At 43.7% G+C, this 19,734-nt stretch overlaps 1 protein-coding gene across 3 annotated transcripts in view; it reads left to right on the plus strand.

The window, feature by feature from the left end:
• esyt2a (extended synaptotagmin 2a) overlaps positions 1 to 19,734 on the plus strand; it is a 60,437-nt gene that overhangs the window by 18,330 nt on the left and 22,373 nt on the right. For all 3 annotated transcript variants that reach the window (XM_021613179.3, XM_021613180.3, XM_021613181.3), the window contains exons 4-10: positions 1,355 to 1,489; positions 1,880 to 1,956; positions 2,049 to 2,121; positions 3,002 to 3,091; positions 9,287 to 9,342; positions 19,097 to 19,217; positions 19,464 to 19,640. In XM_021613179.3, coding sequence (XP_021468854.3) covers positions 1,355 to 1,489; positions 1,880 to 1,956; positions 2,049 to 2,121; positions 3,002 to 3,091; positions 9,287 to 9,342; positions 19,097 to 19,217; positions 19,464 to 19,640 — 729 coding nt within the window. The remainder of the gene's footprint in view (positions 1 to 1,354; positions 1,490 to 1,879; positions 1,957 to 2,048; positions 2,122 to 3,001; positions 3,092 to 9,286; positions 9,343 to 19,096; positions 19,218 to 19,463; positions 19,641 to 19,734) is intronic.

The following is a 19,734-nucleotide window of genomic DNA, read 5'->3' on the forward strand; positions in this document are numbered from 1 at the left end:
GAGGCGGGCGGGCTGGGGAGCGGGCAGGCAGGCAGGGCTGGGAGCCGAGCGGGCTGTGGAGCGGACAGGCAGGGCTCGGGCTCGGAGGCGGGCGGGCTGGGGAGTGGACAGGTAGGCAGGGCTGGGAGGCGGGCGGGCTGGGGAGCGGGCAGAGCTGGGAGGCGGGCGGGCTGGGGAGCGGACGGGCAGGCAGGCAGGCAGGGCTGGGGAGTGGGCCGGTGCTGGGGCGCTGGGAGGCGGGCGGGTTGGGAAGCAGCTGGGGAGCGGCCAGGCAGGCAGGCAGGCAGGCTGGGAGGCGGGCGGGCTGGGGAGCGGCCAGGCAGGCAGGGCTGGGAGGCGGGCGGGCTGGGGAGCGGCCAGGCAGGCAGGCAGGCATGGCTGGGAGGCGGGCGGGCAGGGCTGGGAGGCAGGCAGGCTGGGGAGCGGGCAGGCTGGCAGGGCTTGGGAGCGGGCAGGCAGGCAGGGCTGGGGAGCGGGCGGGCAGGCAGGGCTGGGGGGCGGGCGGGCAGGCAGGGCTGGGGAGCGGGCAGGCAGGGCTGGGGAGCGGGCGGGCAGGCAGGCAGGGCTGGGGGGCGGGCGGGCAGGCAGGGCTGGGGGGCGGGCGGGCAGGCAGGCAGGGCTGGGGAGCGGGCGGGCAGGCAGGGCTGGGGAGCGGGCGGGCTAGGGAGCAGGCGGGCTAGGGAGCAGGCGGGCTAGGGACTAGGCAGGCTAGGGACTAGGCAGGCAGGGCTGGGGGGCAGGCAGGCAGGCAGGCTGGGGGGGACGGGAGGCTGGCAGGCAGCAGCCTGATATAAATCGTCCCGTATCTGGAGCTCTGCTAACCCAGCTCCGGTACCAGCCTCCTTGGAGACCCTTCTCACTTCCAGAACTCACTGGAGAGGGAGGTGTTACTGTGACAAACAGACGTCTAGGGATTTAGTCCATGTTTCTAAGATGCAGTAGATAATAAAAAGAGCAACATTTTGTTTTCTTGACCTCTATTGGTTATTCAACAGTGTTAGAAGCTGTTGTTTTTATGGTAGACTCAAAATGTGGTAAGGAACATCACTAAAACAAAGACGAGCCAATAAACTGTAGCAGGGCCACACCCAAACAAAGAAAATGCTGCAGTTGAGATAATGGTAGGCAATTATGAGGCCATTTCCTACCTGTTAGCTATGACGCAGTAATGCTCCTAATTTTCCTTTTGAGGATTAAAGTATTTATCTTCAATTGAACAGTTTAATATTTAGTCCTATTAAATAAAACCATACAGAGAACAGGGCCGTTACCTGTGTGGTGTGTCGGACAGACATTGAGCTTTGAGAATATGACCCGTCTAACCCTGAGTCTTCCTCGTTGTCTCCCTCCCCAGACAGTGAAACAGATGTGGCCGTACATCTGTCAGTTTGTTGACAAGCTGTTCAGAGAGACCATCGAGCCGGCTGTGAAGGGGGCTAACGCTCACCTCAGCTCCTTCTGCTTCACCAAGATCGACATGGGGGACAAGGTGAGACTGAGGCATTTAGATACATGTATGTTTGTGATGAGTTCTGGGGTCAATGTTACTGTTGGTTAGGTTCCCACTGTTATGTCAAGCCGTATGGAAAGTGTTCTATATCCTGTTATATAGGTGTTTGGTCTGTGTAATATAGTTAATAGGTGTTTACAGTCATTAGCCATATATCAACAATGTCCAGTTATGTTTCCTGCATGTACATTTTCATATTTGTTTTCATATTTGTTAACCTTGACGTGTGGTTGGACCAGCGCAGTTAGGGAGTTTTCCCTTGTTTGAGCACACAGAGGCACTTGTCAACCAGCGGGTCCTGCTTTGTCATCCCATCATCTCTCCTCTCTCTCGCTCTCTCTCTCTCTTTCTCTCTCTCTCTTTCTGCAGCCACTAAGGGTGAACGGGGTCAAAGTGTACACTGAGAATGTGGACAAACGACAGATTATCATGGACCTGGAGATTAGGTATAGTCACATGCACTGTGGTTCAATTTGAAGAGGTTTCTGATTTGATGTAATTGTGCGTCATAACACATTGGTTTTGTTTATCTTTTCAGCTTTATTGGAAATACAGAGATTGATGTTGACATCAAGAAATACTACTGCAGAGCTGGTATAAAAAGTATACAGGTAGTCATGATTTTAATATCATACACATGAATACACTACATACTATTCTGAAATGTGACTTTCTCCCGCTATTGAAGAGTTGATATACCAGACCTGAGTTTGGAGAGGATCTGTCTGGTGCATTAGACTAACCATTAGCCACCGCCATATTTGGCTATGCATTATGTAAACTGCAGTTTTTCTCTCAACACAATATGTTGACACATATAGATAAGGATGAAAGGTGATTATACAATATTGGCAGAGGTTGCCCTTGCAAACCACCAGCATATTTGCTGTTCCGAGATCAGAGAGAGACAGTTATATTCAGAGTAGCCTACAGTAAAGATTGCAAACCCGTTGTCTATGGCTAGATTAAAGACTGTCATCTCAGGAGGTCTATGCGTCCACTCTGATAGGCTGTTTAGGTATCAGTCCAGATTTCAGACTGTTTTGTTGGCTCCTAATAGGTTGCTTGCTTTTCACTGTAATCATTTGTGAACGTGAGAATAAGTCCACATAGAGTATGGTTATTGAAAATGTCCTCTTAAATTAGAGTGATCACTTATTTAAATATAAAGGTCAAATATTTCCATTGCATGTTAATGGATGACTTTGTGTTTAATTGCAACCACATTTGGAGCTCTAGACAGTGTGGCAACATTTCTGAGAAGAGTCATTTCAGTCCTGATGGATAACTAATGGAATCAGTGTAAAGCTGGTCAGACTTTTCCTTGAAAAGGAAGTGATATTTTCACAACAAGGCCCATTACCTATACAGACAGTGATAGTGAAGCTGTGGATAATAAGAATATTTATCATACCACTGTTACATATGTTGTAAGACTGATACCCCATGCTCTGCTTCTGAAAAGCCACTGATTTGGCCTGTTTTCTGCAGCTTCAAGGTGTCTTGAGGGTCGTCATGGAGCCCTTGCTCGGAGACATGCCATTGATCGGAGCCCTAGCTGTCTTTTTCCTGAAGAAGCCTGTAAGTACTGGCAGCCATTTTGACTAATTCTACAACTCTTGTAGTGGTTTTAAACCTCTGAGGACGGAGTGGTCTGCAGACAACTGGATGTGAAGGACATTTTGTTGAGCTCCAGTTTCAGAAAGACCAAGTCTAATTATGATTTTTCTGCATCCCAAATGAATACCAATTCCCTATATGGTGCTCAACGTTTGATGGGCTCTGGTCAAAGTAGTGCACTATGTAGGGAATAGGGTGCCATTTGGGACGCAGACTTAGTCCATCCCCTGCTCCTTGACTACTGTCTTCATGTGTGTCAGCATCTGTTATAGATTGAGGGTTTGATAGGGGATCCCTGAGGAGAATGAGATATGCCATCAAAAGGACAAGAAGGGCACTGTAACTACTTCCTTTTGGATGTATTTTCTTCAGTCATCACAACTGAAGTGATAATAGGTACAATAGCTTGGTTATATTTCCTAGCTAGTCAATAATACTCTGGCCTTATTTTCACCAGACTCAGTTTCAGGTGACGTTGATTACCAGTAGCCACTCGCCATTTGTCTCTGTGGTCGATACATGTTCTAATTTTAGTGGTGTGACGTTATGGGACTGAATTAGCATTGCTGTGTTTATCTGTAAGATATGGGTCTTATCGCGTCGGGGTGGGGAGAGCAAATGAGCTTTATTTGGAGTCTCCTCTGTGCTGTTATTGCAGTTGAGGCGGCGTCTCTCACATTGGGTAGGATTTCTGCTTACTCCTCATATTGATTTACCTCTACGACGAACTATGCTGCTTATCGCCTGTTATTACTCATTAAAGGTCTATGGTAAATCAGCTGGACATCCAATCTATAGCATCTCATACAACAACCCTCCCCTCTTGGCCGAAGACATATTAACCCCTAAAGCAACTAAAATCAGTTAGTGTTGGACCGGTGCTGTGAGCAGATCGTTCCAGGGCAGCTGAGATCAATCATTTCTCGCCAGTTAAACTCGATAATCGTCACACAGAACCAACCTTTACAGTCCAGTCCTGATTACAATAGCATACCACATGTATTTTCCTAGCCTGTCTAGAACTACGCTCATTGTAAAACGTAATCCTAACCACTTTTAGTATCAGTTGTGATGCAATGACACAGCGTTAAAACAATAGAGTTAGTAGAGACATTGCAGCAGAGACGAGGAGCTGCCATTAGCCCTACAAACACAGACCACAGAGATTGGCCAGAGGGCTGACACAGATCCCCAGTACAGTATCTGCCAGTGCTATTTTCTCCCTGATCTGGTCCGAGGCATTGGTCTAAGTCCTGGGATGAAGACTGGGCTGTAGTGAAGTCCTTAAGAGCGACAAACAGCCGTCTGTCTAAGCCTTATTTTAACCTCTGGCGCTCTGCTATTTCTCTCTTTCTCTCTTCTTTCTTTCTCTGCTATTTCTCTCTCTTCTCTCTTTTTAGCCTGGTCCCACATCTTGTCTCTTCTGTCTTGACAGATCTGGGACCAGGCTAGACTGCTATAGAGCCCATGGTGCCTATACACGTTCACCTCTGACCTGTAGTGCAGTCATAGAGACTTTTAAAAGAATGACCAGTCCAGTCTCTAACCAGTCTATCATTTCCATTGTATTTACCGCCCCCTTGAAGACGGCATTACCTGTAAAGCGCTGGTCCTTCATAATCCTCCTGCCCCTCTACCCTGACAGGACAGTCTATCGATCCCCTAAGTTGTGTTGTTTGGTCTCAAAGCTACCGTCAATGAGGTATCTGACACCCTTTAGGCCTGGCTGATAACCTGTGCCCGAGGGAGGTGGAAATGTGAGTGGCGCTGGCAAGGCTGCGTAGTGGAGCCACTGTGTGTTTGAATGTAGAGCAGTGCAGCCAGCCATTATAAAAGGCCTCACCAGGACTGTTTGATGCCGCAGCATTCTCCTGCCATGCGGCCATGCGGTCATGACCAAAGAGGAAACCACCTTTTCTTTCCACTGACTAACAGAGGGCATTTGTTTAACCCAACGTCATTACATTGAGACCCTTGTCATGTGCTCTTCATCTATAAACAGCGCTGATTGTTGTTGTTTAATTTTTTTTTACCTTGGATATAATCAATGCATTTTACTGGTAGGTTGCTGTCTAGAGTCATGGCTTAGTTAGCAGGGCTATGACGATAGCAGCATCACTTTCTTTCAAGGCAAAAATGAAAACACGAAGCAGACAAACTCTTTGGTCCTTTAAAAACCTGTTGTAATATCAAATATTGTGTGCTATTGCTTGGGAAATAAATAAATATCACTCTAGATTAGAACTAAATGATGTTTGTTTCCAACATTAGGGCGGTTTTCCTGAATAAGTTAAATCCACTTTGTGAAGGCTAAGTGGGTGCATGCCGCCCGCCGTCCTGCCTCGCCAGATAAAAGCCAGACAGCGGTTCGGACTGCTCTGCAGCCTGCCTGCCAGTCAACCAGTCGCTGCTCTTTATGGTTCCTTCCAAAATGGCACTCTATTCCCTATGTAGTGCACTACTTTTGACCAGGGCCCATAGGACTCTGATCATAAGTAGTGTACTATGTAGGGATTGGGGAACAGGGTTTCATTTGGGATGCAGATATGTCTTCTTTGTATCCCCACTGCAGTCAGAACATTGGAGCAGGCTGTGAAACATATCTGTGTCAACATCAGGAGAGACAGGAAAATCATCATAAACGCCCAGCCCGGGCCTTAGACAAGTGTTGAAAGCGTCATCATCACCTGATCACTGTCAGCCGTTCCTTCTTGTCCTGTTTTCTGTTATGCATTTTGGGTAAGGCATCACGTGCCACTCCTTGCCCGACAATACATTCAAATCCAGGTGAGAATTGGAGTAGGTGAGAAATGTACTCATTCTGTTGCCAGAATTCAGAAGTTCCTAATTTTGCTGGAATGTGTTATAGTTGAATAAGAAAAATGAAGGAACACTGTCATGATCACACAAGAGCACAGCATGTTGTTTACCTTGTAGGCCTTTAGGTCATTAGAGCTGTTCGTTATGGGAAAGAATGCTGCTGTGTCGTGGTCAGAATCCTGTCAAAGCTTGTGCCTGCAGCACTTTATTTGTTAGGATGTGGGAGAATAGATGTCATTTTTCCTGGTTTAAAATGTCACCTCTGGTCTCTTTTGACAATCGACCAAACATAAATGATTGACAAGCTTGAATTTAGCCTGAAATGTTCCGTAGACAAAACATTTATACAGTAGAGTTTTAAGCTGTACTGTAACAGCTTTATGCTTTGCACTAATGTCTGCTTACTGTATGTACGCTACAAGTCAAGTCCTCGTCTTAAATCACCCAGATGTTGACTTTCTGAGCTGCTTAATAGCATGTTTCTCAGCTTTGCAGACATTGTTAAATGAGCAGTTTAAATGTGAACAAAGTTAGAAACATAATCTCACCTTGCCCCCTGTCCTCGACCTTCACACACTGTTGCAGACCCACAGTTCAGAGACATGGCACCTTATTCCTTATAGTGCACTAATATGGGCTCTGGTCTACAGTAGTGCACTATATAGGGAATAAGGTGCCATTTGGGACACAAGCATTCTCTCTTAGTGGATGACTTCTGGCACATGAGTCATGACTCTCTTAGTGGATGACTTCTGGCACATGAGTCATGACTCTTAGTGGATGACCACTGGCACATGAGACATGTTTGGTTGACTTTATTTGGTAACTATGACAACCTTTAGACTAATGCCAGTCCTTTTATGGTAAGTAGTGTGCTAATGTGGTAGGAAACTACTTAGAGAAAACGATAATGCCAGGATTCGGGCAGAGGCTTGATTCTTATCCACAATTGATTTAGGCCTACCCTTCTCCTTATTTCAAACACTGTTTCAGTCAATGTTTTTAGAAACCCTTGAACCGTAAGTGTCTGAAAATAATGTGAATTTGATGGGAGAGGTAATGTGCCTAGACTGCTTTGCTGTCATCTGAATTTTCTTGATGGCATGTATGACTCATAAACTGAGAGGAGCCGACATAGAGCATTCTCTGTTGCTTTTGGGGAGTGGCACACAGGCAGTGTTCTATTATTCAGTGGGCAGATCTTCTGGCTTGGGTACTGAAACAGAGAAAGACATGGCTTGCATCCCAAATGGCACCCTATTACCCATGTAGTGCACAAAAGTAATGCACTATATAGGAAAGGGTGGAATTTGATATGCACCCATGGCTCTTTCACCCTACCGGTCAGACTAACCCAGTAACATAGCTAGGCAGGTCACAAGGCTGTGTTCCCCTAGAGACTGTCACAACACAGCATTCTCAGAAAGCTTGATTCCTTCATCTACGACCCTGGAACACTGTCTAGGCCTACGTTCATTCCTGAGCCTACAAAATGTTTGGCGTTGTTCTAAGTCGTTTTGCAGTCGTGCAGTATTGTGAAGCTACAGTGCACCGTTGCTGCACACATTCTGGCATTGTCCTGAAAACTTCGAGCTGGCGTTAAAGTATTTGTTTGGAATCCAATCCACACTAAGGATGCGTCCCAAATGGCACTTTATTCCCTGGTCAAAAGCCCTGGTTAAAAGTAGTGCAAAGTACTGCATGGGGAATAGGGTGCCCAATCCAGTCTCATAGCAAAACACATTATATGTTACTTTTCGTTAGGCCTACTATTTGTAATAGCAGTTGCACAATATAATACAAATTGTAAGACGTATAGTATCCTACGTCTTGGTCGCATTTGACCCGTTTAGTATGATATACTGTATTACGTTAGACTACTTCAGTATGATATGCTACGTTCAACTGCTTGAGTATGATATGCTGCGTTAGGTTAGGGGTTAGGAGTAAGGTCGAAGGGTTAGGGTTTGGGGAAGGGTTAGCTAACATGCTAAGTAGTTAAAAAGTAGCTAAAAAATATAGCAGGTGCTACTTAGCTGAAATGCTAAAGTTGTCCATGATGATATTCGGGATGGATTTTAGTCAAATATAATACGTTTGGCTCTCTGAGACCAGGCTGGGGTGCCATTTGACATACAGACAATGCTTGCCACATACTGTACAGCCTACAGTCCTCTCTTCCATGAAACCAGAACAGAACGTACAGTTACTGTAGATACGGTATAGTTTGCCCTGTAGTGAGAATCTTGTAAGCATTCAATCTGTCTCCCTATACGGTGTTTCAATCTTTTCGACAGTGCTCATTTTCCTCAAGAAAATTGCTTTCCGCTCCGGATACCGCTTTTAAAGTTAATGTCCGTGTTCACTGTTCAGGTCAAAGTAATAACCATTTACCAGATACTGTAGCAGTCATTTGTAGCTGTCTTCAAAGATATGACACGATGAAAGTGGATAACATATTTCATTATAAAGTATCAATTATTGCCTTGCTCTGGAAATGTCAGTTAGAACCAGTTCAAATGAATGTCTTTTGGCTAGTTTTTTTATGCTGCTATGAATGAGTGCTCTGTTGTGTTTTACTAGGAAACTGTACTCCTCATGGACACGCTTTTATTAGCTGTTGAGCAGCTTCCAATTTGCTGCTTTTTAGCCATTGGAAATTCCTCTTCTGCTGATAATATCTGAGTCGCTGAGATAGATTCACTGTTTGTCAACTCTCTCTATAGACTTCTTATTAAAACACAACTCTCATCAATCTTAAATACCAATTGGTAATTATTTTCTTACATTTTATTTGCAAGTGTTTATGCTTAGTTAAACTCTTAGAAAACAACTTGAACTATTGATATTATACTAATTGTGTCTGTCATTTTCTACTCATTTTATTACAATGAAAAGCTGAATGAGAGTATTAGCTAGATGAGAACACTTGATTCAAATGTTAAGCTGTTTGTGCTTCAGTAGCCTTACTATTCAGTGCTTAGTTAACTAGGTTTGGCAGGAAACACACAAAGCTAAAGCCTACCCACAATATGCATGTTCTCTCTGCATTAGTGTACAGAAATGGCTAGTCTTATTGTTTACCAGTGCAATGGAGCAGGCTGATGCCCGCCTAGTGAGAATGCTCTCCATAAGCTTAGAAGACAAGGAGCTGTTTTTTGCTTGACTTCCTAAATGAGATGAGTTTAAATGAAATGACTGTGTTTGTGGTGCACTCAGTAGTAGTTCCACTCTGTTTGGGCTCATCACGCCCTATAGATTTCCTAGAGTTCCTCTGAGTTCTGCTTAGTTTTTTTTTCTCTGTTACTCAAAGGCATGTTTTCTTTTTCCTTTTAGTTTCTGGACATAAACTGGACAGGCCTCACAAATATGCTGGACATTCCAGGCTTGAAGTAAGTGACAACTGCACCCTGCTTCTTATTACTGTTGTGGTGTGGAACTGGCCTGGCCTATAATATAAGTGTTTTTAGGGAAATAAAGTCTTGGTATTGGTCTATTCAGAGGGCATGGACTATAGTTACAGGACATATTAATTGTATACTTGGCCCACATCCCAAATGGCAACCTCTACAAGTATTGCGCTAAGTACAGTGCCTTCAGAAAGTATTCACACCTTGACTTATTCCACATTTTGTTGTTACAGCCGGAATTTAAAATGTTGTGTCACTGGCCTACACACAATACCCCATCATGTCAAAGTGGAATCATGTATTTAGACATTTTTACAACAAATTGAATTAAAAATGAAACGCTGAAATGTCTTGAGTCAATAAGTATTCAACCCTTTTGTTATGGCATGCCTACATACGTTCTAGGAGTAAAAATGTGCCTAACAAGTCGCATGAGTTGCATACGTGATTTTTGAATGACTACCTCATCTCTGTACCTCACACATACAATTATCTAAGTTCCCTCAGTTGAGCAGTGAATTTCAAACACAGATTAAACTACAAAGACCAGGGAGGTTTTTCAATGCATCGCAAAGAAGGGCACCTATTTGTAGGTTTAAAAAAAAGCAGACATTGAATATTCCTTTGAGCATGGTGAAGTTATTAATTACACTTTGGATGACGTATCAATAGACCCAGTCAGTACAAAGATACAGGCGTCCTTCCTAACTCAGTTGCCAAAGAATAAGGAAACCGCTCAGGGATTTCACCATGAGGCCAATGGTGACATTAAACAGTTAGAGTTTAATGGCTGTTATCGGAGAAAACTGAGGATGGATCAACAACTGTCGTGTCTTTACTATCATTAACTGAAGACTTATAGTTTTTTTATCAAAGATTCTCTGTAATTAGTATTACGCGATTAGACTGATTTAATCATGTAAATGTAATTAACTAAAAAGTCGGGCACCAAGGAAAAATAGTTAGATTACAAAATTATAATTTCCTAAAATAACTTTTCAGATATTTTATCTGACCAATTGTTCTTCAAATTAATGAATTGTTTACTTAACCTCACGTTAGTCTCATTCCAAACGTCGTAAATTGTTGGTTATCTGCACGAACCCAGTCTTCACTATGAGTCATCCATACATCAATTGTCTTAAATAATTGATTTATTACTAACTAAGTAATTCACAGAAATGCACAAACAAACAGTAAATATGGTTACATGAAATGATAGGAGAATGTGCCCTAGTGGGCTAAACCGGCATGGCGGCTTGTTAGACAAAAGGGGAAGAAGGGGTCGACTAAGTCACTACAGAGTGGTAATTATAAGAATTGAAATGCTAATCCTTTACGCATGAATGCTCACTCATTCGGGAACAATTGCAATCAATATATATATTTACACTCAGTGTGTCGTCTTGATCGCTGGTGAAAAGTTTGTTTCTTTTGTAGAATTGTCCATCTCTCTCCCTCTATTGGTTGTGGTTAGAGGGGATAGCTCAGAGTGTCATTAATTTGTTTCATTATAGACTGGTTGTTTCGGCAGTTGTCGTTCTTCGCGTTCAATGATACCGAATTCCTAGCTGCAGACTAGTAATTAATATCAAAGACTTGTTCTTATTCTGTCGGTATCGATAGTCTAAGAGTTTAACCACGTGGTATGGTTAAAAGATTCAGCAATGGTCTACAACCTTTGTCCTCCTAATGGAAAAAAACATGGTCTGCAACCTTTAGCGATCTCATAATTGAGGTAAGCTCGGTCTGCTGATCGAAAACCCGAGTCGGGGTTTTATTCGGAAGGGCCGAAAAGGGCTGTCCCAGGATGTCTGACCCTAACTGGGCTCAGGGGTGGTCCTCTGAATTAGTTCAAATCAAAACAGAATTGTATTTTTCTTCATTAAACAGTCCAAAATCATTTTACACAATTATACAAACTGTATCATACTCACTCATTCATCTTATACAACAATTAGATGTAAACCTCATATCTGAGGCTATTATATAAACGGTGTTATGGTAATGTCGCCACACCGTCTCCCATGAGATTCCCCAAGTTGTGACAAATGGACCAGTTCGTAGCTGGATTCTTCATCGATCTTTTATACTTTCTCCGGAACATGACATTTGTTGGTACCTCAAGTTCTGTTTTGTTCTCCATGAAAATCTGCTCTCTCTATACTGTGTGTCCATGAGGAGATCCTCAGGAATTTACGATGTCTCTCTGACCACAGCAACCTAGTTGAAGGAGGCAAGCGGAAGGCAGGAAGAGGGGGATGGGGCTTGCTATACACAGAGGCCAACGTCATGACACAACATTGTAGTTACTCCACACTACTAACCTAAATGACAGTGTGAAAAGAAGGAAGCATAAAGAGAATAAAACTATTCCAAAACATACATCCTGTTTGCAACAAGGCACTAAAACTGCAAAAATGTGGCAAAGAAATTAACTTTATGTCCAGAATACAGTTGTGTTTGCGGCCAACATATCACTGAGTACCACTCTTCATATTTTTAAGCATGGTAAAATATATCTACTCAGTTGCACAAAATTTGTCTTCCGCATTTAACCAACCCCTCTGAATCAGAGATGTGTGGGGGGCTGCCTCAATCAACGTCCACGTCCTTGATGCCCGGAGAGCAGTTGTTGGGAGGGTTTAACTGCCTTGCTCAAGGATAGAACGGCATATTTTCCCATCTTACTGCCACAAGGATTCGAACAAGCAACCTTTCGGTTACTGTCCCAATGCTCTGAGCGCCAGGCTACCTGCCACATCATGTTTTGGATATGCTTGTCATCACCAAGGACTATAGAGTTTTTTTTAGGATGAAAAGAAACAGAATAGAGCTAAGCACAGGCTAAATTCTAGAGGGAAACCTGGTTCAGTCTGCTTTCCAACAGACAGTGGGAGACATTAACCTGTCAGTAGGACAATAAACACAAGGCCAAAAATACTGCTACCGAGTGGCGCAGTGGCCTAAGGCACTGCATCTTTGCAAGAGGCATCACTACCGCCCCTGGTTTGAATCCAGGTTGTATCACATCCGGCTGTGATTGGGAGTCCCTTAGGTCAGCGCACTATTGGCCCAGCGTCGTCCGGGTTTGGCCGGGGTAGGCCGTCATTGTAAATATGAATTTGTTCTTAACTGACTTGCCTAGTTAAATAAAGGTTACACAAGTTTTTTTAATACACTGGAGTTGCTTACCAAGACGACATTGAATGTTCCTGAGTAGCCTAGTTAGTTTTGTACAAATATTGTACAATCCAGGTGTGCAAAGCTCTAAGGTTGTGTCTACACCTGACACATACATGTGACTTCTGCTATCGGAATACAAAGATGGCATTGAAAAGACGGGTCTAGATGCACGAAAGTCACATTGTGGTCTGATTGTGTTCAGATCTGGCTGACCACTTCAGGAGGTGGTCAGGGATGCATTGTGTGCAGATTTCTCCTCAGTTTGGACACAATCAGGCTACCGAACGCGCGCACTGTGGGCGACGTCATCAGCACTCCTCCCACAAGTCTCCAGAAAACATGTGTTTTGGGACCGAGAGACGCCTTTTCGTTCTAACGTTGGAGTAAGTACAATCCTAGTATGTGGGGACCTGTTTGCTGGCCTCATAAATGCTAGCCAGCTAGCTAATATTTAGAAAAACAATTTTTAGTTGTGTTATCATATTTTGCCTATTCCACCGTTTTGTGGAATGCATACTGGCATTTGAATATAGTGTGAGAACGGACACAATGTGGACACGAATGTAAATGTAGATGCAGGACGTGTTCGGAATTCCATGATCAGAACTCCATCAGAATACAAAAGCTGCATGAACTTTCAAGTCTAGACACACAGCCTCATAGACTTACTTAGAAAGTCTCACTGCTGTATTCGCTGCCGAAGGTGATTTTAATATGCATTGACTCAGGGGTGTGAATACTTAATGTAAATGAGATTTCTGTATTTAATTTTCAATAAACTTTCACAAAATTCTAAGAACATGTTTCCACTTTGTCATTATAGGGTATTGTGTGTAGATGGGTAAAAAAAAATCTGAATGTGGAATAAGTGAAAGGGTATGATACACAGCTTATAGGCTAATATATTAGAGGCAACCATTTTTAATGTGTTCACCACTTACCAGGGATGAAGGGAGGAGGTAGAGGAGGAGGGGAAGATATCTATATCATGTAGTTCATTGTGCCAGTGAAAGGCTAAAAGCTGATTTGGCTTAATAGGCTGTTTTGATTCAGCACGGGGCTGGCTCCAGTGCCAGGCATGAAAACAGCTCTGTCCCTCCTGTGACGACAACCAGGGTTGCAGCTCAAATGACAGCCTATATCCTTATATATTGCTCTACTTTTAACCGGGGCCTGGAATAGGGTAGCATTTGGGACACAAACAAGGCAAGACAAACAGACAGGAGGAAACATGAACATGAAGGCCTAATTGCTGTGGAGAGAGGGCCAGGTGGCAGCTTTTAGGGCCGGGAGGGAGGGAGGGAGTGATGGTAGTGCTGGTGAGGTAGCAATGTCAACACTCTCTCACCATTTTGAGGAAGTGTGTGTGTGGTAATAAACCATGGTAGGTATAAATGGCTAACACAGGCTGATCCACTCTTTCAGACCGAGCTGAAATCTGTAGGAGATGTGGAGGGGGAATGGTCATCATGGCTCTCTCTGGGTGTGTTCCAAATGACACCCTATTCCCTGTAAACAGTAGAGCACTACTTTTGACCAGGACCCATAGAGAATAGGGTACCATTTGGGATGTATGTAGCCCCTGTTGCTGTGTGTTAGAAGTAGTCGTCTGCCACTGTGAGGTCACAGCGCCATGAGGTCATGCATTAGCAGCTCTAAGCAAGGCAGCCATGTGGTGGATGGTGTGCTACTAGAGGAAAAGTAGCTATCACATAAACTCACAACTATTTGGACAGTGAAGCTAACATGTTTAATTGTGTGCAAGGGATATGGGACCAAATACTAAACTTTTGTCCAAATACTTGTGACTTTTTTTAAATGGTGGGACTAGATGCATGCATAAAGTGCTTTAATTTCTAAACGGTAAAACCAATATGTATGAACATACTCATTACCCTAAAATGAAACCTGTACTGTCACCTAAAATGAAACATTCTATCTCAAATCTAAAATGCTGGAGTATACAGTCGTGGCCGAAAGTTTTGAGAATGACACATATTAATTTTCACAAAGTCTGCTGCCTCAGTTTGTATGATGGCAATTTGCATATACTCCATCATGTTATGAAGAGTGATCAGATGAATTGAAATTAATTGCAAAGTCCCTCTTTGCCATGCAAATGAACTGAATCCCCCAAAAACATTTCCACTGCATTTCAACCCTGCCACAAAAGGACCAGCTGACATGTCAGTTATTCTCTCGTTAACACAGGTGTGAGTGTTGACGAGGAGAAGGCTGGAGATCACTCTGTCATGCTGATTGAGTTTGAACAACAGACTGGAAGCTTCAAAAGGAGGGTGGTGCTTGGAATCATTGTTCTTCCTCTGTCAACCACGGTTACCTGCAAGGAAACACGTGCCGTCATTATTGCTTTGCACAAAAAGGGCTTCACAGGCAAGGATATTGCTGCCAGTAAGATTGCACCTAAATCAACCATTTATCGGATCATCAAGAACTTCAAGGAGAGCGGTTCAATTGTTGTGAAGAAGGCTTCAGGGCGCCCAAGAAAGTCCAGCAAGTGCCAGGACCGTCTCCTAAAGTTGATTCAGCTGCGGGATCGGGACACCACCAGTACAGAGTTTGCTCAGGAATAGCAGCAGGCAGGTGTGAGTGCATCTGCACGTACAGTGAGGCAAAGACTTTTGGAGGATGGCCTGGTGTCAAGAAGGGCAGCAAAGAAGCCACTTCTCTCCAGGAAAAACACCAAGGACAGACTGATATTCTGCAAAAGGTACAGGGATTGGACTGCTGAGGACTGGGGTAAAGTAATTTTCTCTGATGAATCCCCTTTCCGATTGTTTGGGGCATCCAGAAAAAAGCTTGTCCGGAGAAGACAAGGTGAGCGCTACCATCAGTCCTACGTCATGCCAACAGTAAAGCATCCTGAGACCATTCATGTGTGGGGTTGCTTCTCAGCCAAGGGAGTGGGCTCATTCACAGTTTTGCCTAAGAACACAGCCATGTATAAAAAATGGTACCAACACATCCTCCGGGAGCAACTTCTCCCAACCATCCAGGAACAGTTTGGTGACTGACAATGCCTTTTCCAGCATTATGGAGCACCTTGCCATAAGGCAAAAGTGATAACTAAGTGGCTCGGGGAACAAAACATTGTTTTTTTGGGGGGGGGGGTCCATGGCCAGGAAACTCCCCAGACCTTAATCCCATTGAGAACTTGTGGTCAATCCTCAAGAGGCAGGTGGGCAAACAAAAATCCGCAAATTCTGAGAAACTCCAAGAATTGATTATCCAAGAATGGGCTGCCATCAGTCAGGATGTGGCCCAGAAGTTAATTGACAGAATGCCAGGGCAGATTGCAGAGGTCTTGAAAAAGAAGGATCAACAATGCAAATATTGACTCTTTGCATCAACTTAATTTAATTGTCAATAAAAGCCTTTGACACTTATGAAATGCTTGTAATTATACTTCAGTATTCCAAAGTAACATCTGACAAAAATATCTAAAGACACTGAAGCAGAAAACTTTGTGAAAATTAATATTTGTGTCATTCTTTGTCATTTGTGTCATTCACGACTGTAGAGCCAAATACTGTATACAATTTTAGCTTCCCTGTCCAAATACATATGGAGGGGAGTGTACTGTACATCCACTCTGTACCCCAGAGCTAGCTTGTTTCAACATTTCACAACTCTAGTTCTGTTCAATAGCATTCTCATTTGGGGGTGTTTTAACCCGTTACACTCGTGGGAATTGACCTGTATGGATAGGGCTAAATGTAAATGTTTCCAACAGTAGAAATATGAACAGCGTAAGCATGGTAGCAATTGAAAATAAACAGTTTGGAGGTTATGGGAAAATGATTAGACCAACATTGAGGTCAGAACAGTTCACCTGACACAAGACTGAATCCAAACACTACAATGTTGATTTTATGTGCATTTTCCGTTTACTGTACTTTTCGCCGCATTTGTTGATAACGAAATCTGAAAATACTCTGGATACATTCAGTAACATGATAAGAAAATTCCTGGAAAATTTGGTAGCTGCAATCCAAAACCGGTCCATTTATAAATTGCAATATGGGTCAGGTGGGCATCATTTGAAAGCTTGTTCTATTGCCAACATGACTAGCTAAGTTATAAATGAGTGCATTCAGGTGTGCCGTGGTGAATTATCTTCACAATAGACAAACAGGCTCATTCTGTTCAGAACAACCCAGGGTTTGACGCCATGTCATCTTGTAACTGTACATCAAACATAGTGATCATAAACATTAATACTGTACATGACATGAGTTTTATGATATGGAAATGTGAAATGCACATTTTAATTCATGTGTGTTTGGCTTGCTTGTATGACGTCAAAGCTGTATTTATTATGCTTGCCATCTTTCAAAATACATTGATTCCTTTTTAATTGACAGCGTTTCCCTCACTTGGACAATTTGGCAAAAGTTGCCCCATTAGCAGGAGGGATTGGGGCAACTTCTTGTCGTGTGCGGTGCTCAAGTTCAGAACGGCTTGTCAGTCAAAACCCATACAGCACTGTGAAGCACAGAGCCTGAGCTCTGATGTCATACATAGTATGTTACTGTACAGCCACTGCGTTTCAATTTAGGCGCGTGTCAATGCCATTTTCAACCAGTATACGGGTACAGGTGTAAATGGCTACCTATAAAACGTATCTGCAAGTGATATATATTTTTTTGTAACCTTTATTTAACTAGGGAAGTCAGTTAAGAACAAATTCTTATTTTCAATGACGGCCTAGGAACAGTGGATTAACTGCCTTGTTCAGGGGCAGAACGACATATTTTTACCTTGTCAGCTCGGGGATTTGATCTTGCAACCTTTCGGTTACTGGCCAAACGCTCTAACCACTAGGCTACCTGCTGCCCCAATGCTCACTTATGCCAAACAAAATTGGGGTCAAATAAAAACAAAGACCAGTGGGAAACGTAAATACAGTTGTCCAGGTTATTCTCCCTGGAACATACTGTTAGAAGTGACCAACACGCCACACATACAGGATTGTCATTGTAGTGCAGTGGGCCATCCAGAAATGTGAATGCGGCCATTTGAATATACTTCATTCAATGAAGAGACATGTATAGGCCTGCATGGCTGTGGTGGTTTGGTAGATAATGTAGAAGCTGTGCCCTGATCAAGGTCCACAACTAACCAAATGAGTATGGTGTCTGGTGTGTCATTTTTGTTTTGGTATGAGACATTGTGGGTTTGAGAGACTCCGCCCTGTGAAATGTAGCCGTCCTCGTTTTACAGGTTTGAAGGAAACACCAGTGTGTGGGTGTTGAACCTGAAACCTGCCCAACCCTGCCTTACTCTGAGCTTTTCGTGTGGGTGTGTGTGTGTGTGTATGGTGTGTACAGACAGAGAGAGGGGGTACTGTGTACAGGGCTCAGGTTTCCTCTGGTGGGATTTGCATCTCATTCTAACAGCAGGTACCTCCGGTCACCCGAGTGTTTGTGTAGTGTGTGTTTTGTGTAGTGTGTGTTTTGCTTTCTGGGAATGGAAGTTGTTGCTCCCACTTCCTCAGCACACACACACGCTCTGCGTCTAAAAAGTTCAATTGTAGTTTTGCTGAGTTTTTCCTACAAACGGACGAAAAAGAAAGGACTGAAATGCATAGTAACTTACATTTGTTACTAATTAGCTTTGTTGAACATGTATAGCAGCTGAACACCAGCAATGAATGAATTCCTTCTGCAGATAAACTCAGACGTGAAGGCTGGCCTCCACATATTTCCGATACACACGTTCTCACCAAAAACAACCTTTTATAGACGTAACAGAATATTGTAACCTAAGAGGAGTTATGAGGAAGGGATGGGGGGAGGCTCTGCTGAACAATTCAACCCAGCTCTGAGGGACTAACACCCAACTGAGGGAATTCTCCATTCACTACAATGCTGCCATCTAGTGGGCATTAGAGAAACTGAACATTGAGTCTGGTTTGGATTCATCCTTTATAATAAGCTTAATCTTGGCTCTAGTTGAAATACATGTAGGCCTTGTTTAACTTGTGGTTGGGCTGCTCTCTAGAGTTCAGAGTGACAGTGCCCTTGGCTTCTGCTGTCACACATCGACTGAATCCCAAATGGCACCCTTTATCCTATATAGTGCACTAATTTTGATCCAGCCCCACAGGGCTCTGGTCAAAAGTAGTGCACTATAGGGAATAGGGTGCCAGTTGGGACACCGACATAGTGACCCCTCCCCCTACTCTCCACCTGCCAATAGAAGACCAGAATTGAATTGTATTTGCCTGAACCCCATAAACCATCCAACACCCCCCAATCTGCTGACAGAACTGTGATGATCCCTGTGATGACCTGTACACTGTTGTGTAGCCTCTTCTGCTTGGCCATCAGTCTCGAACGTCACCAGATCACTGTTAAGTGTCAGCGCTATAGGGCTACAAGACACTGAGTAGTGCACTATATAGGGAATAGATTGCTTTTTGGTTGAAACAGGATGGAGGTATAATGAGCCTAACTAGATGATTTTTTTCTATCTGTATCTCCTGTCCTGTGTGTGTTATAGCCTGTGTCTCTTTATCCCCCGTTAGTGGCCTGTGTGATAACCTGATCCAGGACATCATCTACAGCTACCTGGTCCTGCCCAACCGCATCACCATTCCTCTGGTGGGAGAGGCTCAGCTCTCTCAGCTTCGCTTCCCAATACCTAAGGTAGGGAGGGACGGACGGACGATTCCCACTAATCACACACACTACGCTGAGTCTGAAAGCAAGACACACATTCCACTGTATGAAGCCAAACCTGATTAACGAATCGACAAATTTCCCACTGTTGTTTTGCTATGTTGAAATGCAATCCATCCCTTATGGCATTATTGAATTCCAATGTTGTTAATGTAATATATTAAATCACTATGAGATATGTATGAACTCAGTGATGTTGATCTCTCCTCCCAGGGCGTCCTGAGGATTCACTTCCTAGAGGCCCAGGACCTGTTAGCTAAGGATGTGTTCCTGGGAAGGATAATAAAGGGCAAGTCAGACCCATACGGGGTCCTTCACATCGGCAACCAGCTGTTTCGGAGCAAGGTGATCAAGAAGACCGTCAATCCCAAGTGGCACGAAGTCTATGAGGTAGAGAGAACATTTTTAAACATCCACAAAGTGGTTCAGGAAGATTTCTTAAGATAATTGTTATGTTGGGAAAGATTTATTTGGTCTTTGACAG

The sequence above is a fragment of the Oncorhynchus mykiss genome, chromosome 8, assembly GCF_057628025.1.
Source record: "Oncorhynchus mykiss isolate SJ-2025 chromosome 8, ASM5762802v1, whole genome shotgun sequence".
Classification (NCBI taxonomy): domain Eukaryota; kingdom Metazoa; phylum Chordata; class Actinopteri; order Salmoniformes; family Salmonidae; genus Oncorhynchus; species Oncorhynchus mykiss.